This window comes from Enhydra lutris, unplaced genomic scaffold (assembly GCF_002288905.1).
Source record: "Enhydra lutris kenyoni isolate GAN:26980312 unplaced genomic scaffold, ASM228890v2 scaffoldscaffold20, whole genome shotgun sequence".
Lineage (NCBI taxonomy): Eukaryota > Metazoa > Chordata > Mammalia > Carnivora > Mustelidae > Enhydra > Enhydra lutris.
Genome location: NW_019154104.1, coordinates 19473736 through 19493561, shown reverse-complemented (window position 1 = coordinate 19493561; position 19826 = coordinate 19473736). Strand labels below are relative to the sequence as shown.

The 19826-nt window shown below is 53.3% G+C and overlaps 2 protein-coding genes across 4 annotated transcripts in view; one reads left to right on the top strand and one right to left on the bottom strand.

Moving 5' to 3' along the window:
* Positions 1-183: 183 nt before the first annotated feature.
* Positions 184-8497, top strand: LOC111148757 (iron-sulfur cluster assembly 2). Of its 3 annotated transcripts, XM_022505552.1 has the most exons (5): positions 184-265; positions 467-572; positions 695-810; positions 1224-1409; positions 8292-8497. In XM_022505552.1, the coding sequence occupies exons 1-4, from the start codon at positions 195-197 to the stop codon at positions 1396-1398; spliced, it is 468 nt and encodes a 155-aa protein (XP_022361260.1). In that variant the 5' UTR covers positions 184-194; the 3' UTR covers positions 1399-1409; positions 8292-8497. The 3 variants fall into 3 exon arrangements, with proteins under 3 accessions (XP_022361260.1, XP_022361259.1, XP_022361261.1); XM_022505551.1 differs by lacking the exon at positions 8292-8497 and having other exon boundaries at positions 1224-1575; XM_022505553.1 differs by lacking the exon at positions 8292-8497 and having other exon boundaries at positions 194-265; positions 470-572; positions 1224-1575.
* Positions 5192-19826, bottom strand: part of LOC111148756 (latent transforming growth factor beta binding protein 2) — a 101393-nt gene continuing 86758 nt past the window's right edge. Inside the window, exons 19-36 of the mRNA XM_022505548.1 lie at positions 19076-19195; positions 17632-17754; positions 17275-17400; positions 16709-16834; positions 15832-15954; positions 15605-15730; positions 15114-15236; positions 14293-14424; positions 13889-14014; positions 13211-13354; positions 12161-12352; positions 11957-12040; positions 11119-11247; positions 10677-10811; positions 10426-10593; positions 9847-10128; positions 8528-8677; positions 5192-8075 (exon numbers count right to left, since the gene is read on the bottom strand). Coding sequence (XP_022361256.1) covers positions 7930-8075; positions 8528-8677; positions 9847-10128; positions 10426-10593; positions 10677-10811; positions 11119-11247; positions 11957-12040; positions 12161-12352; positions 13211-13354; positions 13889-14014; positions 14293-14424; positions 15114-15236; positions 15605-15730; positions 15832-15954; positions 16709-16834; positions 17275-17400; positions 17632-17754; positions 19076-19195 — 2555 coding nt within the window. The 3' untranslated portion in view covers positions 5192-7929. The remainder of the gene's footprint in view (positions 8076-8527; positions 8678-9846; positions 10129-10425; positions 10594-10676; positions 10812-11118; positions 11248-11956; positions 12041-12160; positions 12353-13210; positions 13355-13888; positions 14015-14292; positions 14425-15113; positions 15237-15604; positions 15731-15831; positions 15955-16708; positions 16835-17274; positions 17401-17631; positions 17755-19075; positions 19196-19826) is intronic.

Below are 19826 nucleotides of genomic sequence, written 5' to 3'. Positions count from 1 at the left end.
AGAAGCGCCTCTGGATTTTGTTGGTGAGCCTTCGCTTCCGTAAGTGGAAGCATTTCTAGCCAATCAAATCTCTTCTCCCCCAGCACTACCCAACAGGGGCGCTCGGGGGCGGGGTCTCTCTGGGTCCCGCCTCCGAAAGCCCAGGTGGAGAAAAGGATTGGGGCGACGCGGGGGGGCGGGGTTTGTGGAGGAAGATGGCTGCGGTCCTCGGGCTGTCTCTAACGGCCGCGGCGCTGAGAGCGGTCACTCCCTGGGCAAGGGGCAGGTACCAAGCCTACAAAGGCACCTGGGAAGGGTGTTAGGTTCTGCGCCTCCAGAACTAAGGGGGGAACGAAGGCCTGCGGGGGAGGCGAGGGCTTGATGTGAGCCTGTCCAGGTGGAGGTCGTCAGGGTTGCCGGGAGGCTGTCCAGGTAGAAGTGACCAGGTGCCCCTCTGCTCCCGGGCTCATCCTCCTCCCATGTGCAGCAGGCTCCTTGCGGCCTCTCGAGGACCTCAGGCTCGTCGGGAAGCGTCGTCCTCCAGCCCCGAGGCCGGCGAAGGGCAGATCCACCTCACCGCCAGCTGCGTCCAGGTAGGAGGTCGGACGCGGGGCGGCGGTTCCCCAGCGAGGGCCAGGAGTGCGGGGACTTCCCCTTGGCCCCCCCTTCTGCCACCTCTTGCCGGGCATTCTTGATCCCCGTTTTTGCATTTCAGAGACTTCTGGAAATCACCGAAGGGTCGGAATTCCTAAGGCTGGAGGTGGAGGGAGGTGGATGCTCTGGATTCCAATACAAATTTTCCCTGGATACAATTATCAACCCCGACGACAGGCAAGAAGGAAGGGGTGGGTCCTCAGAGAATGTGTGGGAGGGATAAAAGTGCACGTTTGTTTCGAATTTAAAAGGTTTGCTAAGAACGCCCAACACCATCCTTCTCACACAGCGGGAATACAATGAGGATTTGTTGTCATGATTCAGAATAACTATATTACAGGAGGGAAGTTGGCCTGCCTAGGTCCTTAGCATAGTCCGGCTGGACTGGATTCCAGGCCTAAATCCCTAAACCATTACCAGTATTCATTCCATTGACCCTTTTTGCCTCAGAGAAAAGCAGCACTTGTTAGAGGTAATAAGGAATGCTTCTCCTGTATTTGGAAAAACAGGATATGCACCCCAGGGCTCAGAGGGTGTTATGGTTTTGGTGTTTATGATAGTCCTTAATGTCTTCCTCCTGTCTTTTTCAGGGTGTTTGAACAGGGCGGGGCGAGAGTGGTGGTTGACTCTGATAGCTTGGCCTTCGTGAAAGGGGCCCAGGTGGACTTCAGCCAAGAACTGATCCGAAGCTCATTTCAAGTGTTGAACAACCCTCAAGCTCAGCAAGGCTGCTCCTGCGGCTCATCCTTCTCTGTCAAACTTTGATGTGATGACAGGTGACCCAGAGATTGCTGCCACTTGTACCAATTTGAGGAACCTAGGATTAGTAGAATTCTAGAGGTTTCCTTCCAATCATGTCCTCCTCTCAGTTTTATTTCCCTCAGTCCAGGAGTGTTGTGTTTTGCCACTGTTATTTTCAGAATATGAAGCTTTTACTCTTGATCTGTTTTTCACTCACACATTTCTAAGGCCAAGCCTCTAGGTGCTGTGATCTAAGATACACTAACTGGTTGAAATCTGCCCGCTATAATCTGTAGAGCCTCCAACGTTCCAAAATTTGGAGTCACTTCTCAGGTGCTTGTACATAGGTGTGTAGCTATGTATAAAAGCTCCATTCTGAAGAAAGTCCTTAGTTACTTGTGTTCTGGATCAGGGTCACAGATTGGGTAGCTTGAACACTGGTTACTAGGCTAGAAAGGATGAGAAAGGCAAATGGAAGTTTCTCTTTTTCATCTCACTCTTCCTGAATGTGCTAGTGACACCCTTCTTTTTCTTTTTCTTTCTTTTTTTTTTTTCCTTTTCCTCCTACATCCTTATTTTCTGTGCTGCCCATTCCCCGCTTCCCATTTGTTAGGGTAGATACATTTTCCTCTCTTACTCGCAGGTCTGCTAGATTCACAAAAAAACCAGTAGTCCATCACCCAGGAAACTTGGATCTAAGCCCCACTGATAACCTGAATCATTTAAAAAATAGGCCTCATACTCTGTACTCACACAGACATTTCAAGATTCTGTGATTATTCAATGACTGAGTCTTTTTAGGACATGTTGCTTTACCTAAAATGTCTTTGGTCTCATGCATAGCAGGAAGGGGTCCCCTTGTTGATAAAGATAATGGATGGTGGTTAGGGATTTTCTTTCAGGTTGGATTACCAGATAAAATGCAGGATGACCAGTTAAATTTGAATTTCAAATAAATAATTTTTAGTGTCAGCGTGTCCCAAATATTTTATGAGACATATACTAAAAATTACTTGTTGTTTATCTGAAATTCAAATTTAACTGGGCATTGTGCATTTTTTTTTTGTTAAACCTGGCAACTTTATGATAGGGTTGCTGAAAGAAAAGCTCTTGAAGCCACAAATTCCAATGAATTTTAAAGTACTTGTTTGGGTATGGCACTTAATTAGGCTACAGAGCTAGCAATAGTTGTTGTAAGTATGTGACAGTGCTGGGGGACCCAGAACTTCATGGACAGACAACTAAAAAAAAGACAGAAATACCACCACCATGACAAATGATTTATTAATGCTCATGTGGGAAAACCACAACCAAATAGTTTCTGGAAAAATTATTGGTTAAACTCTTATTTTCCTCAATAGCCTAAAAGTTCATTACAGCAAAAACTTGCATTTCTGGACTGGATTGGAATTAAGGTCATTCAGCAAAAGAATTTACCATTAAAAAGGGAAATGTAGATTTTAGAGACAAGATGAAGCTTGGGTACTTATATTTTCAATATGGGAAAACCTAGGATTTAGAGAAAGCAAGCTGTTGTGTGTACAGTGTGTACAAAGAGAAGGAAGGGACACTCAGAAACCTGACCTTTGCAGATTTCCATGGGAGGAGGTAGAAAACAGCATATCATGGGAGCGTCTGTTTAAGTTTACTAAGACATTTAAAGTTGCTGCCCATACCTGGGCCTAATTAGATTTTCAGCGCAGACTAAGTCTTTTCATCCTCTTTAAAAAGAGATTTTGCTACCTTTTAAATGTTGGAACATATTGTTTTAGAGAGTGCACTTTATTTTTATTTATTTTTTTTAAATAAGCTCAATGCCCAGCATGGGGCTTGAACTCATGACCCTGAGATCAAGAGTTACATGCTTTACTGACTGAGCCAGCCAGGTGCCCCATGATTTTGTGATTTTAAAACTCATGCAGAGCAGGAGCTTAAATGCTTTAGTTGCTAAATAAACCATTAAATTGCAATGGTCACTTAGATAGGAACAGAGTCCCTTTGAATGCCTATATCTAAGTACCTCCTGTTAATGGGGAGAATTGGGATTCTGTGTTTTAGAAAGGGTGGGTTTGGGAGAAATCACCTTACTTTATCACACTAGAAAGCCTCATGAGAAAATCCGAAGTAGTAATAAGAAGCTTCCATTGGAGTAGGATGATGTAGAAATTTTAACAGCAGAGAGCATAGAGAAATAATAGCATCAAGGGGATAGTGGGCAATTTGCTTGGAATAAATAGTAAGCTTAGTAGAATAGGTTTAGGGTCTTTTGCAGGCCCTTTATGATCAGGTGCCCTCTTTCTGGTAAAGACCAGCAGATGTTTTCACAAATTTTGCTTACTGTGCAAATTCATTTAGGAAAACTTGATACTCTTCTGGTATCCATTGGAAGATTTTTTTGCTTCCCCATTACTTTCAAGGAGAAAGGCCTTGTTGTTGCAGAATTGGTTTTATTTATGCAAGTTAGAGAGTGTTTGGGGGTAGCATGCCCTGCCTTTGCCCTAGTAAGATATGCAAGAAGCAGAAGTAAGGGAGCCCTGCATCTGCTTTATGTTGTGAAGATGCCTTTTTTTTTTAAATTTTTTTTTTTATTTGAGAGAGAGAGAAGGAGCAAGGGAAGGGGCAGAAGCAGACACCCCCCCCCCCTCCGAGCATGGAGCCCAGTGTTGGGCTGAGCTGGATCCTGGGACTCCAGGGTCACGACCTGAGCTGAAGGCAGATACTTGACCGATTGAGCCACCCAGGTGCTCCAGCGTATTTTTTTTTTTTTTTAAGATATTATTTATCCATTTGACAGAGATCACAAGTTGGCAGAGAGGCAGGCAGAGAGAGAGAGAGAGGAGGGAAGCAGGGTCCCTGCTGAGTAGGGAGCCCGATGTGGGGCAATCCCAGGACCCTGGGATCATGACCTGAGCCCAAGGCAGAGGCTTTAACCCACTGAGCCACCTAGGCGTGACCCCTTCCTTTTTTTTTTAGGGTTTTATTTATTTATTTGAGAGAGAGGGAGAGCACTAGTAGGGGGCAGGGCAGAAGGAAAGGGAGAAGCAGACTCCCCACTGAGTAGAGAGCCTGAGGCAGGGCTCCATTCCAGGACCTGGAGATCATGACCCAAGGGGAGGGCAGATGCTTAACCGATTGAGCCACCCAGGTGCCCCTATTGTCTATCTGCTTTATGTTGGTGGCTCAAAAGGCGGGGGTCTCTTAGTCAACATCTAGATCTTAACCTTGTGGTGGAATCATACTCTTCAGTTATGTGATTGCTAGTGACTAGCGGTCTGTGAGTTGTAGGTGTCCCACCCAACCTTAGTTTCTTTGTGTGGGAATGTCCACAGATTACAAGGGATTAGGACAAAACAGGCTTAGAAGAGATTAGGAAGGGCTACTAAAGTAGGTGTCCAAGAACTTTCTAACTTTTCTAACTTCTAAGAGTTGAAACCTGTTAATTCAGTCTCCTTTTATACAGCAGTGAGTGTACATAGAGAAGCGGCAGCACTGACTGTGTGGCGTAGCCCGCCTTCAGTGCTGGCTGAGAGCCGATAGGTGCTGCTGGTAGTGCCTGGGACCCAACATTGTCCCCTGCAACATAGTTACGGTTTTGCATGTTTGTCTCAAAGGCGGGAAACTCCTCAACTGTTCTAGGTATCTAGCAGTGGTGTTTCTGATTGCTCTTTTAAAAAAATCCATTTGCCCTTTTTCCACAGAAATGCTACAGGGCTATTTAAAGAAAGTTTGCTTTAAGAAGTTCGGAAATAATTATGTGGCTTTAATTGTCAGATAAATACATGAAGAACGGAACATTTAAGCAGTCTATGGCCAAAGCTGTATTTAAAAATATTTTATTTTTTTGGAAAGGTAATACACATGGTACAAAATTCAAAAAGACACAAAAGGGGATACAGTGAAAAGTCTCCCAATCCTGTACCCATCCACCCTGTCACCCTCCCCACAAACCACTGTTGTTTCTAAGAATTTACCCTATAGGTATAATCCCATAGATATGTGAAATAACATATACACAAGAATATTCATTATGGCATTACTTATAATAGCAAGAGAGGGGAAACAATGGAAATGTCCATCAGTAGGGGATTGATTAAATAAATTATGATTTATCTGTTCAATGGAATAATATACAATTATAATATAGAATGAGACAGTTCTTTATGTGCAAGTCTGGATTAAGTGAAAACAAAGTGCAGAACAGCATGCATAGGATGCTACTTGTGTTTTTGATACAAAGAAATACGTGTATGTGCATGAAGTTTTTCCAGAAGGGTGAGCAGGAAGGCGAGGGCTGGGAGGCGGCGCCGCGCCAGCGCATATATGGAAGGGTGGTAAGAAGTTCTCTGAACCGTGGGGTGTGAGGCGGAGTGGCGAGGAGGAGGTCAGCAGATACCCAGGTGTCTTTCCCCTCTCTTTAGACAAATAGCAGCACACAGTCTACTCTGCTCTACAGCCTTTCCCCGCTTAGTCTGTTTGGATTTCTTATCAGGACATTTAGAGCCATTTTTTTTTCTTTCATTTTTAGGCCCCTGTGGCAACTGATTGTTTCTGATCTTTTGCTGTTACAAGTAATGCTATAATAAATAACCTCTTACATGTGTCATTTCACATTTGGTGAGACTATATCTGAAGGTTAAATTCCTAGAAGGGTCAGAGTAAGTGCTTTATAATTTTGAAAGACATTGCCATATTACCTTCTTCAGAAGTTGCATCCTTTTAAGGCCCTGTCAGCTGCGTATGTGAGTCCCTCTTTCACCAGAAGCTTGCCAACTAGGAGTCTTAGCAAACTTCTGATGCTGGCCAATCTGACAGCCTTAAAAAAGTGTCTCAAGTGTGGTTTTAACTCACATTTCTTTTGTTAGGAATGTGTAACGATGTATTTTTGTCTGCTGAAAACATCTCAACTAGTACAGCGACATAGAGCAAATTGTTTAAACCCTGTGTGTCTCAATTTACTCATCTATACATTGGGAATAAAAATAGTAAGTGGAATTGCTGGATGATTAAATGAAATTTGTGGTCAGCACTAAGTAGAGTGCCTGGCACATAACAAGCATTCAATAAGTTACTATGGGATGGCCAGCAATTAGAGCAGCAGGTAGGACAGGACAGATTAAATTAAGAAAATAGCATTCATCTCCATGTCTTCAGGCACATGGAGTCTTGTTTACTTACGTTGCCTTTCATCAGACAAATGCAAAGGCAGAGCTTTCCTTGTCTTAGAAGAATAAAGAACCCTTTCCCATTGGATCCCAATCAGAGGCTCTTGGCAGAGCTGGCAAAAGGATAGGCACATCCTCGTGTCTAACATTTAGACTTAGCCAACATAGTAAAGAAATTTAGTTTAATATGAAATAAAAACAAAAACAGGAGCCCAAATGTACCTTTCTTTATTCCACCGTGGTTCTCAACTTCTAGCTGGCCAAGGATGGAGTGGGTCTCTACTTGTAAACTGAGAGGGATGCCAGCCTGCCTTCCCATTTTTGAGAGAAAGACAGCAAGGGCTTCTGAGTAGAGAGAAGAAACGATGTGGGGAATCTGGCTTCCCCTAAACAAGACTGTACTGTATTTCACGAGCCAGAGAATAGACCCCTTTATTTTTAGTACCTCAAACTGGTACCCACAAAAGGAGAGCCCAGGAGAGATTGTGTCGTGTAAGAAGCAGTGTGTATTTCATACAGGTCATCGGAGATGGCCTGTCCTGTGGCAACCTTGCTGTGGTGCACAGCAGCTGTCCTGGGTAGGCTGTGAGTGCTTACCCAAAGCAACCGAACATTTTCTTTAGCCTTGTTGAAAGCCTTGGCTCCCCCTTTCTTATCACCTCCCCATATTTTCCGTATTGCCCTCTTGCTGCTTTCTCAGTCTCCGTGCTCCCCTTCATCTGTGTCTCTTCCACTCAGCAAGCTGGTATCAGTCTTGCTCCTCTTAGATGAGGGGATCTTCTGCCCCTGCCCGGGGCCACAGCACTGCTAACAGGATGGAGATGTGGCAAAATCTGGCCCAGACGAGCTTGACTGAGGTGACGGTTCTTGGGAGGAGGACTTGGAGTCATTCCCCAAACTTCTGCCAATCCTTTTTTGCTCAAGAGATACTGAAGGACCATACCCGGGCAGATGTGACCTCTGACCCAGCTGTGGAATCATCAGGATGTTATGTGGATCGTGACTGGGAAAGCGTGTCTGCAGTATGAGTCCGAACAACCTTGCATGTTTGCACAGCTTGAGGGGGTGGATGAGGGCCATCCTTTGATAAGCATCCCACGGCAAGGCCAGGACAGATGATACGCTGATCCTCACGGCCAGTGGCTGAAGCATTAAAGCATTTGGTGGTGTTTGAGCCAAGCAAGGGCATGGCGGCATGAAGGCAGTGCTAGAAGCTCACAGCCAGGGCCCAAGCCGGGAGAGCTGAAAAGCAGGCAGGTCTGGCTGGGAGCTGAGGTGCAGGGCCTTCTGCCTGCTTCTTCATGATGTCTTCCCAGCTAGGAAAGCCTCCTCCAGGCCCCTGCCCGTGGCTGGGGCCCATTTCCAGGTAGCTGTCCACCCTGACCCCTCACGGCTACTCCTTGGCAGTGCAGTGTGGGGGACCTGCCTCGGCCACATAACCTGGAGCACAGTGGCAGCGGTAGGAGCCCTCGGTGTTCTCGCAGTGACCGTGGGCACAGAGTGCAGCAGGCCCGTTCAGGTCATCACATTCATTCACATCTAAGAGGAAGGGAGGGAAGAGAGCACTGTAGGGAGCCCAGGTGCCTCTGCTGCTGTGGTCACTGAGCCTCTGCCCTGCGGTGGAATCCTACACGTGGCAACCAGAAGCTGAAGTCACTGCTCAAAACGAAGCTTCTCAGAGACACAGAGCTGGTGGTAGTGAATCCATCCTGTGCCTCAGAGTGACCATGTCTCCTGTACCTTTCTTCTGCCTAGGAATCTCCATGGAAAGGATTTTCTAAACCCAGCAGGAGACGTCTCCTTCCTTTGGCACATTCCCCACTTGGCCTGGCTCCAGGACGCCCACTAGGGGGCAGCAGTGGATTTTCCAACTACCCTAAGTTCAGTCTCTATTTCTAACAGAGCAGTAGGGCAGGTCCAATCTCTCCTCCTAGAGCCATCAGGGTCCTCCTGCTTCCTAGGTATTCATTGCCACTCATATTGACACTTACCCACGCAGGCCATATGGGCCATGTCCAGCTGGAAGCCCTCAAAGCAGTCACAGGTGTAGCCCTCCCTCACGCGCACACAGCGGCCATTCTCGCAGCCGTTCAGGATGCCACATTCCTCTGCCTGAAGCCCTTCAAAGCCGGCCTGGTGCTCTGGTAGGAGGGAGTCAGAGAAGGAAGCTGAGGCCTTGCACCTGACCCTGGGGCCCTCACGCTCCTCAGGAAGGATTGCTGCTGTTGAACTCCTAAGGTCAGGGTTGGGAGCCTCATGGAAAGCTGCTGAAATAAAAGGCTGTACCCTTAAGAAATAAGTATGTGGGGCGCCTGGGTGGCTCAGTGGGTTAAAGCCTCTGCCTTCGGCTCGGGTCATGGTCCTGGGATCGGGGCCCGCGTCGGGCTCTCTGCTCAGCGGGGAGCCTGCTGCCTCCTCTCTCTCTGCCTGCCTCTCTGCCTACTTGTGATCTCTGTCTGTCAAATAAATAAATAAAATCTTAAAAAAAAAAATAAGTATGTGTCTCCGCTTGGAGTGGCAGAGACGTGCCATGCTCTACGGGTTAGTTCCAGGAGGGCCGAGATGCGCTACTTTCACAGCGCCAGGGCCCTGGCAAGGGGGCGTCTACAGTTTTGGTTTTGTTGTGGTTGGTAGTGGTTAAAATCTTTGTGTAGTTTTTTTGTTGGGGGGTGTGGGGGGGAGACGGGCAGCAAGAGGGATTACCCTCATTCAACACAAAGCAAAACTTAGGCATCTGCTTGAACCTCTCTAAGCAGCTCCCAACCCCTGAGAAAGACCCGACCCTAGTCCCCGTGCAGTCTTAGTCTGATACGGTGGCTGTGCCTGTGACAGCTTTGTCCATCGCACAGGTGCCAGGCCCGACTTCTTAGAATCCCAGTCCCGCGTGCTGGGGTCATTGCCACTTACAAAGCGGGTCACCACAGCAGGACTTTAAAGTGATTAGAAAGCCTTAATGCACATTTCAGGCCACCAGTGTGAGCTCATAGAGCCAGTCATTCTGCACACTGTGAGTGGCGTGGAGGGGGAAACAGAGACTGGAGTGTGCCTGCTTTCTCTCGCTCTCTCAACGCCCTCAGGGAAGCTTTTGAGGAGGAGGTGGTGTCCTGTACCTCTTTGGTGTCCCCTGTCCCAGTTCCTCAGTAGGGTCTGACCGGGCATTTGGAGTTGACCCTTGAGGGACCTGTGAGAGGGCTTGGTGGGTCTTTCTTCCTCTGCGGCCTGACCCCACTGGAGTGATCAGTAGCTAGAGGAAGTGGAAGTGAAACAGCTGTGGGGCCCACCACTTCCCCACGTGGGCAGCAACACAGACCTGGCTGGCTGGCCACATAGTGGGGCTGGAGTTCCGAGGGCTGCAGGGGAGACTCAAGAACCGGCAGGTGGTCCCCGGCGCGGCTGGCTGTGTTGGGGAAGGCTGGCTCTGGGATGGTGTCCTCAGGGCCCAGGTAGTTGTAGAAGGGGGCCCCCTCAGGGCTATAGAGGCTGTAGTGCAGGTCCTCGGGCCCAGGGCCGTACTCATAGCCTGGCCGGAAGTGGACCCCCGCCTCCCGCTCCGCTTCAATCCGGGCCACATTGCACAGCTGAGCATAGACCTCTGTCAGGGAGGAGGGAGAGAGGAAGCTGCCAAGTTCCTGGTAGCTAAGTCCTGGTGTGCTGTTCCCTGGCTCACTGCCTGGGGAGAGGGAGCATGCTGGGACTGGTCCCCTCCGGAAGTTCCTGGCAGTGCTCTTCTCCCCACCCCACCCCCTGCCCCGCTTTGTCCCCAAGCAATAGGGATGGGAGACAGGGCCACATTGATTGCTCTCCTCCTTCTAAATCCCTCCCTCCAAGGTGAGGGCATTCCCTTCCTTAGGGTCCCTCCCTGCGAGTGGGCACGGGTCACCCTTCTCACCAGAGCTCCTGGGGGGGCAGAGGGCGCACTGCTGGCTCCAGGCCTCCCCATCCTGGCAGCAGCATTCTGTGTAGGTGGTGCGGTGCCCATGCAGGGGCTGGCTGCACACATAATTGGTGACTCTTTTCCAGCAGATGTCCGTGTGGATGTCGTGGTCAGGCAGGTCCTCTGGTGGCACAGGGCCCAGAGGCACGTGAGCCCTCCCAGCCAGATCCAGTCTCCCTGCTGCCCCACCACTCTAGCCTACTGACCCGTGCTACTGGTGTTCACGCAGCGCTGCTGGCTGAGGTCCAGGGTGAGGGGGGGGCTGCAGAAGCAGTGGAAAGAGCCTTCAGTGTTCACACACTCACCGTCCTCACAGGCCATGTCCTGGCACTCGTCGTGATCTGTGGTGGCAGAGAGATGGAGGGGATGCGTGGGGCGGTACGAAGGCAGCTTGCCCACAGACCGGCTTCGTGGAAGGAGGTTTTCTTGTAACTGATAATGAAGCGTAGCTCCCTGCTTCCCCCTCCTCCCCTGCTCCAGCCCCGCCTGGGAGGCCCCTCCCTGGGGATCCCTTTCCAGCAGGGGCTCACATTCGAGCCTGGACAACCCCTCCAGCTCCCCTGCTGCAGTGGGGGCTCCCAGCAAGGATGGGGCTGGCCGGCGGGGGGCTGGATGAGTGGCCTGGGGTGGGGGGCAGCGCGTCCTCACCCTCGCACCGCCTGTGTTGGGCATTGTAGTGGTAGCCGGGGTGGCACAGGCAGATGTAGCCAGGCACCGTGTTGAGGCACCGGCCGTTCTGGCAGAGACTGGAGCCGAACATCACACACTCATCTGCATCTGTGGGAGGGCAGAGAGGAGGGGAGAAGCCGGATGAAGCAGAACGTAAGACTAGGGGTCCAGAGCCAGACTTGCTGGTGGGAATCCTGGTGCTGCCACCTGCTAGTCTGGTGCCTTTGGGCAACTTGCTTGAGTCCTTGCCTCAGTCTCCCGCCAAAAAAATGCAGCTGCCATGACTTAACCTCTTACTGCCCTTAGGAAGATTAAAAGGTTAATATAGTTAGGTGCTTACATAGTGCTTGGCATGTAGCAAGCACTTAAGGAAAGCCACTTCTGTTTCTGTTCTCTTTCTGTCTCCAGCTTCAGGATTAGGGCACTGAAGGGCTCAGACCTGAACTACCCACTTTGAGTGTGGGTTCCCCGAAGTTTCTGGCTTTGTAAGTGGGGCCAGGAGGATAAGCAGCTGTCTCCGTACTCCCCACCCCGACCCTGTGCCCCGTGACTGCATTAGTCATGGCGTCCTAGTTCTGGAGGGTTCAGCCTCAGGGGAGCAGAGGAACCAAGGTCGGGTTGTACAGACACCTCCAGAAGGGGCTCAGGTCAGACCTTCCAGCTGCAAATCTGTAGGCGGTCAGCCTTGGGACAGGAATGAGGGAAGTGAGCGGGAGGCTAGGGCAACATGCAGAACTTCCTCCGGGGCCTCCTGGAGGACCAGGTTGGGCCCCCTCAGGTGAGTGGGTTTGGTGAGGAGGGTCTCTAGGGAGGTTACCTGTGTACGTGGTCTGTCCAAACATCCAGGCTCCGTCCACGGGGATGTAGCCTTTACCACTGGGGCAGATCTCACTGAATTCAGCTGTGCAGGGAGGCATCCAAGCTTAGAAACAGAAGGGCTCTGCCCCCTTCCCCTCTCCCCTTCTTTCAGCGTCACCCTACAGAGCTGACACTGAGGATTTGGAGCCCTCGGGGGCCTTACCCGAGTCCTCAGCTGGGCAGAGGGCACAGGCGTCTCCCCAGCTGGCACCCTGGGTGCAGCAGCACTCGGCCTGTGTGGCGTTCCGGCCCAGAAGGCTGGAGCAGGGCAGCTGGCCGTTCTGCCCGGAGTAGCATTCCATGCGGATGGGGCCTGCAGGGTGGTCTCCTGGCGGGGCCTCAGGAATACTCTGACCTGTGTGAGATTAGACACCCTTTATTACTGTCTGTCTTTGGCCCCCTGGGGCACCCTAGCTTTTGAATTTATTTTCACGGCTTTACATTTATATAGCACCAGGAAGTGTACACCATGCTTTCGAATCGTCTCACTTGATGCTCTGGACGGCATTTTATCATCAGCTGCCTTTACACGGGAGGCAGCTGAGACTGTGAGAAGCCTCGTGACTTGTCACGGCCTCCAGCTGTAAGTGGCCCTGACCCCAGTTCTTCTGGTGCCCGAAGCCGTGCTCTTTCTGGTATAGCGTCCTGCCGCCAGGGAGGTGCCCCCGGTCTGTGGCATACCATACGGGCAGCCCCTCCATTCCTCAGCTCACACTGTACCCCAGCCCCTCCCATCTTTCCTTGTTCCAGGTCTTGCTCGCTTTTTCCCAAGTCAGAGGAGGCCAGCTCAGTTCTCATCCGGCCTGGGGAGAGAAGCTGCCCCCAACAGCTCTGGGGTGGGGCACGCAGGGGACAGTGAGGCTCAGCTCAGCCCCAAGGCCCTCCTCACTGAAGGGCTCCCTGGGGTCCCTCGGGGGCTCAGTCTGCGGTCCCTAGGCACCTTAAGTTGGCATCAGTTCTTCTGATTCCCTGTAGGGCTGTCACAGCCCTGAGCCTCCTGGATATTCCCTGGCCCGGGACAGACATCCACTTGTCTTGACATTTGCCATACGCTGAGTCCTCCCCCTGTTCTCCTCCAGTCCTACGTGGCACCCTCGCCCACACAGCTCGGGGCCTGGCCCAGGCTCCCTCTCGGGAGTCGGAGCAGCGGAACCACTTTGTAAGCCACAGAGCGCTCATGTGTAATGACGTGGTAACTATGGGGTGCGCTCACCTCCAGCCACCCGCAGGCGACAGCGGCCCTCCTGAGCGTCGTACTCCTCCAGGTCACTGGCACAGAGGCACAGGAAGGAGCCCTCCACGTTCTCACAGAGAGCCGCCCCGCACACCGCCAGCATGAGCTCACACTCGTTCACGTCTGCCAGGCACGAGAACAGGCTTGTGGGTGGAGAAGACGCAGCCGGTGCCTCCGGGCCCTCTGCCTCCTACCCAGTGGGCAGATCCTCCCCTCATCCTCTCAGAAGAAACAGGCTAGGTCTCAGGGGGCGAGCAGAAGGGAGTTAGCAGGAAAAAATGAGAGAGCATGAGACAGGAGAGAGGAGAAGGGTGGCAGAAAAGGATCACTAAGGGACCAAGAGGAAGGGTTCCTCCCTCTGCCCAGACATTCTCCAGACGTGCCTCTGGAGATGGGCTGTGGCCTTCACTACTGTGCTCGCTCCCCCTACTGGTAGGACATGGCCATGCTTCTCCTACCGAGCTGGTCAGGGCATCAACTGTGGACTTCCTTGCCCACTTTCTTAGGACCCATTATGGAGCCGTGTGACCTTGAACATTTCAGGAGGAGGGCCCTAGGGCCTCTATCCAGGACAGCCAAGATCTGTGGAGATGGGCTCAAGGACCCACGGGCCTTCCCTTCCCGGGCCCGAGCCTGGCTGGCCTGCCAGCTTCTCACCAACACAGTCCCAGCCTGAGGACGACATCTCGAAGCCCTGGTCACAGAGGCAGCGGAAGGAGCCGTCGGTGTTGTCGCAGAAGCCGTGGTTCCCACACATGGTGTCGTTGGCACACTCATCTATGTCTGTGGGACAGTGGGGACTAGAGTATAGGGCACACTCTTGCTCTATTTGCTGGGATTACTGGGTCTGTTCACACCAAGGTCTGTGAAAAGTGACTTCTAAACACAGGACAAGAACACTCAAGAACATTGCCATTCCTCTTCAATCTCTCTACAAGCCCTGCTGTGCGGAAAACACGCACACTTCAAACAACTACAAAAATGGGGTCCTCAGGACAAAGTCGTTTCTAACCTGGATACATGAAAAATAGGTGTCCTCAGCCCTCCCGGTTCCTACTCACCAATGCAGTCTCCAGTTGGGGCCATGTGGAAGCCAGGCTGGCAGCCGAGGACACAGCGGTAGGAGCCAGGGCTGTTCTCACACCTCCAGGCCCCACATACCGAGTCTCCATAGTCCTCACACTCGTCAATATCTGGCCCCAGCGCCAAGAGAGGGGACAGAAATAGACAGGTCACTGCTCTGGCCCCACCTCCTTGGCATTATAAGGTCACGTCCCACAACCTTCGGGGTCCTTGGTCTGTTACAAATTACTGTGCTCATCTCAACTCCAAAGCATCAAGTTCAGGATCATTTCTCCTGACCCAGCAGGGATGGCTGTCTAGGTAGAGGACTATATGCTATTGAGGAAAGCACTGAGCTCGTAGTGGTCTGTGACACTCCTGCCCACCCCCCTTCTCCCTATGGCAGAGTACTTTATGATACTCTTTATATAAAACCTTTACCGAAGTGTATTGCAGAAAATTGTCTTCCTATCTGTCTCCCTTGCTCAATTTCAACATCGTCCATAACTGTCTATTTGTCCTAGCAAAAGACATTGAACCTAGCAGGGGTTTAATAAATGTCTGTTGAATCAGTTTGGCTTTAAAAACTAGATTGTGTGCTCTGCTGGCACAAGGATTATGATGATCTTCATTCATCTTTGGATAGATCCTGAGTCAGCAGAGACTCAATAAATGCATTATCCATTAGATGATTAATCTGTGGAAAGTGCTCTGCTTCCTGGAAGCTGCAGTTCCTGGTCCCGGGAAGCTGAGGACCAGGCAGGGGTGGAGGTGGGCGGACATGGGGCAGTGCCCTGTCCGCTCCCCCTGGAGCTCTTACCCACACACTCTCCGCTCTCTGGGGAGGGCTGGAAGCCGGCCTCACACAGACAGCTGAAGGAGCCCTCGGTGTTGACACAGTGTCCTCCCAGACACTGGTCTGTGACTGCACATTCGTCCACATCTAGAATAGAGACCTCCGTCAGCAGACCCAGGCACATGGCCCAGCGGCCCAAAGCAGCCTGAAGGAGAGCCAGAGGGCAGCTCGGGGCTCGGAGATCTGAGGAAGAGTCCCGAGCTGGAAGCCAGAGGCCAGGCTGCCGGCAGGAGCCCTGGAATGGGGGCCCTATGAAGGGCAGATGGGTGACACTCAAAGGGTTCAGAGGGCACCTGTTTGTCATAGACATTGCGGAGAGGCCCTGCTGAAAGACTCTGAGTGCCTTCCTGACACCTGGCTCCCTGTCATCGCTCAGCCTCCCATCCCCGGGTGGGGCCGGGAGCGCTCTATGTCCCTGCTGCTGGCGAGTGGACATGGCCAAGCTGGCTTCTCACCCTGGCAGCTGGTGCCCCCCTCTGTGCTGGCGAAGCCTGGTGCGCAGAGACAGAAGAAGGACCCGTGGCTGTTGAGGCACTCGCCACGGGGTGCACAGTACTCCTCTCCCATGCACTCGTCCACATCTGCAAGGAGAAGGCAGGCAGTGGCGTCTCCCAGGCGTGCTGCCACCTCCCCTCCCACACCCACCGCCCACAGTGTCCGACAGGCACACACAGCCGCTCACCCTCACATGCGGTGCCGTTGGCCAGCTGGAAGCCTGGGGGGCAGAGGCACTGGTAGGAGCCAGCCGTGTTCTTGCACTCGCCTCCCTGGCAGCTGCCCTGGGAGTCTTCACACTCATCCACATCTGCAGGGTCACAAGGGAGCAAGGCGGCCTATGGCGGCACCTCCCAAGGGCAGGAACCGATGGGAAGCTCTCCAGAGGGCCCGTCCCCTGCTGGGGGTGTCTGGACCCAGACAGGCATCGTCCCCTTGGGCAGCAGCACAGCTGGCCAGGGAGCCTCTGGGGAGCAGCATGACTGCAGCGCCTTCCGCTTCTGCTGGGCTTCTCCAGCTAACCCCACGGCATCCCCGGGGACGCTCGGCCTCTGCCCGCAACCCGGGCCTAGGGCAGCCAAACCCGCTGCCCTCGCCATGGCTGAGAGCTCAGATTTTACTGAGAAGCAATGGGAAGACCAATGAGAACTCAGTGAAGGAAACAGATGCTGAGAACCTGAGGTCACAGAAACTAGGCGCTTGAAGGTGGCCTACAGATTGCCTGGTCCAGGCAGATGTTTTCCGAAATCCACTCCCAGCTCCCACCCTTACAGAGAACCCAGGAAGGCTGGACATGGAACAAATTCCCCTGTTTAGTGGCTCATCAGTCCCCAGACCCAGACTGGCAGTTGTCTTTCCAGTTACTGCTGAGGGAGGGGTGAGGATGGCTGTCCCCAGCTCACCCGTCCGAGTTGGACAGAGGGGCCCCTGGCCCAGAAGCAGCCCCTGCTGTGTCTGATCACTCCCTTCTCTAAGGGTGGTGGTTTAGTCTCTGAAACCACGCACCCCACCCCCACTGCCCCGTGCTCCCCTCCCTCATGGTGGCAGGGGAAGGGAGCTCTCACCTTCACAGGTGTGGCCCAGGGCGCTGGGCTGGTAGCCCGCCTCACAGTCCCTGCAGGAGAAGGAGCCAGCCGTGTTGGTGCAGACGCCTGAGGGGCACACTCCCGGGAAGGCGCACTCATCCAGGTCTACGGCAGATGGCCAAGCCAGTCACCCTGGGGGCCTGGGAGGGCTCTCCCACCTGGCAGGGAGGTCCCTGCCCCTCTGGCCTCCTTCTGTGAGCTTGTAGGCCTCTCTCCGGGCCCCTGGGGAGGGGCAGGCCCTGGCTGTGGGCCTTCTGTGGGGGCAATCCTGTCCTCCTCTCCCCAGAATGCTCTGGGGGCGGCTCTCCCATCAGCTTCCCTTTTGTCTCTGTGACTCCATTTTTTTTCCTCCAGTCATCACCTCCAAACTTGGGGATGATGACAATAGACGCTCTCCTTGGGGCCAAGCCCATCTCTAAGGTCCTCCGGTCTAGCCTGGAGACCCTCAGCATCAGCCCAAAGCTGGGGGACGAACAGAGTGTTCTTTGGGAGGTAAGAAGGCCTATATTCTTCGTCCCTCTCTGCCTGCCCCTCCCCAGGGTTACCTTCACAGGCAGTGCCGTCCTCGTTCACCCAGTAGCCACTCTCACAGGCCGAGCAGGTGAAGGAGCCCTCAGTGTTGAGGCAGAGGCCCGTGGGGCACGAGGCCCGGCTGGCACACTCATCGATATCTGAAACAGGCCAGGGAGTTCTGTGTGGGGCTGTGCAGGACAGACGTGGCAGGACAGCCAGGGACTGACAGGCGGGCAGGGGTAGGGCGAAGGATGGGTCTTGGCAGGATGGGTGGCTGGGTCAGCAAGGCTAGGGATGGGGGCGCAGGGCTGGATTAGGAGGGAGTGTGCAGAGGGAAGGAGCTGCCGGCCGATTTGCCTGTAGAGGAAGGTGCTTTAGCATCTCTGTACCTTGGCAGCCCTTCTCATCTGAGGTGACCTCGTAGCCCTGCTCACAAGAGCATCTAAAGGAGCCCTCCAGGTTGATGCACTTTCCATGGGCGCAGAGCCCAGGGGTCAGACACTCATTTACGTCTGTGGAAGAGAAGTCCAAGATGGCGGGCTGGCCTCCTGCCCTTCATGCAGTCCCCATGGTCAGGCTTAGGGCATCTTAAAGATGAGGCCAGGAAATCAGCATTCAGAGGGGGCACAGGCCACCCTGGGAAGGCAGTGAGGTGGTTCCTGCTCCCAGCCCCACCCACCTAGGCAGGCCAGCGTGCCCTTCCTGCCTGAGCCCACTGCAGCTCTGTCTGGTCACACAGAGCACTCTGTAGGACGCCTGGGTGGCTCAGTTGGTTAAGTGGCTGCCTTCGGCTCAGGTCATGATCCCAGACTCCTGGGATCGAGTCCCACATCGGGCTCCTTGCTCGGCGGGGAGCCTACTTCTCCCTCTGCCTCTGCCTGCCTCTCTGCCTGAGCTCACTCGCTCTCTCTCTCTCTCTGACAAATAAATAAATAAAATCTTAAAACAAAAACAAAACACACAGAGCACTCTGCATCTGTCCTAGAAGAGAGAGCCAGGCCTCCAGCCCTGAGGCTGGTTTGGCCCATCTGAGGACACCCAGGATGACGTGTCCAAACCCCCTGACTCACCTTATAGTGGATCTAAATCTTTTTGGCCTCCTACTTGCCAACCAAACAAGTAGGTATGATTCCATGTTCCCAGCCCAACAAGTAGCTTCAGTAGGTGAGCAGGCAATGCAGAGAGAGGCCAACCAGCACCCGGGGGAATGAGCAGCAGGCTCAAGGGCCTGGGAACTGCCTGCCCTCCCCAGAGCCTCAAAGCCTCTATTCACAATTCAGTCCCTCCTGGCATTCTGAACCCTGGGCCCTTCTTCCTGCAGGGACTGAGGGGAAAGAACATTCCTTCTACAGCTGACAAGCAGCCCCCTGGGGGGAGAAGACCCCCCCGCCCCGTTCAGGTAGGTGTTGCTGTTCAGACATTGCTGTGGAGCTGCCGAAGAGCAGAACGCCCCTCCTGCCCATAAGCCAGGGCAGGACTTGGCTGCCAGCTCACACCATCAGACTCAGCCTCTTCCTGAGATTCTGGGCAACTCACTCCTCCTGGCAGGATCCGGCCACAGAAGCTCCTGGGACCTTGGGCCATAGCTCCTGGATGGACATGCCGAGGGAGCCAAAGGGGTCCCCACCCGAGCTGATTCAGAGGGCAGAGCCAGCAGTCACTGAAGCACGCCCATGTCACGGCCAAAGTCACGCCGGAGCCCAGCCAGGTCAGGGAGGACAACAGCCTCCAAGCCACTTCCCCCGGCCCGTCTCTTTCCCTCCCCGTGTGTGGGCTCCACCAGGGGTCCCAAGGCCAGACAGCCCTCTCACTGCCTTGGCGAGCAGCCCTCACCTACACAGCTCCCGCTCTGGCCCCGGTAGCCCTCCTCACAGGCAAGGCAAGTGTAGGAGCCGGGGGAGTTGACGCATCTCCCTTCAGGGCAGGTGCCAGGGTGACGGCATTCATCGATATCTGCAAAATAACATCCCCTCCCTCGGTCATGCCTCGGAGCCACAGCACGTGGGTGGCTCTGTGAGGTGGGGGGAGGGATGCCGGGCTCTGACAGATGGAAACTAGGAGAAAGTGAAGGCCATCCAGTGTTCCCAGCTCCACCTCCCACCCACTGTCCTGCAGGGAAGAGAGAGAGAGAAGAACTTTAGAAAGGAGACTCCCTGGGTGGGGCAAGAGGCCGTGATCACCACTAGCTCTGGGAGGGTGGGAGAGCTCTGCTTTGTGAGCTAGGCTCCTGGGAAGAGCCTTCATGTCTGTCTGGGTGCATCCCACCCTCTGCATAGCTGGGATCGTGCATGCGTTGTGCAGTAGGTCCCGGAGGTCCCAGGACAGAGAGCCAGCTGGGCAACGGAGGCAGAATGGGCTTTCCTGCACCAGGAGAGGAACAAGGATGACCCCCCTAGTCTCAGAGGAGACCCAGACTCCGTGGCTGATGCACAGTCCCAGGTGGAGGCTGGCAAGGCTTCTTGGCTGGAGACTTTTGTTCCTGCTGAGAACCACCCAGCACCCAGTCTGGTGAGGTCCAGGAGAGAGTCAGAAAGGGTGAGCCTGGGCACCAATCAGACAAGCAGGGGAAGAGGGGACCTGAGGA

Excerpts from the sequence above, each read along its gene's own strand:
- LOC111148757 (XM_022505552.1), top strand. The coding sequence starts at position 195 with ATGGCTGCGGTCCTCGGGCTGTCTCTAACGGCCGCGGCGCTGAGAGCG. Across the intron at positions 266-466 it reads ACTCCCTGGGCAAGGGGCAG|CAGGCTCCTTGCGGCCTCTC; the intron begins GTACCAAGCCTA and ends TCCCATGTGCAG. Across the intron at positions 811-1,223 it reads ATTATCAACCCCGACGACAG|GGTGTTTGAACAGGGCGGGG; the intron begins GCAAGAAGGAAG and ends TGTCTTTTTCAG.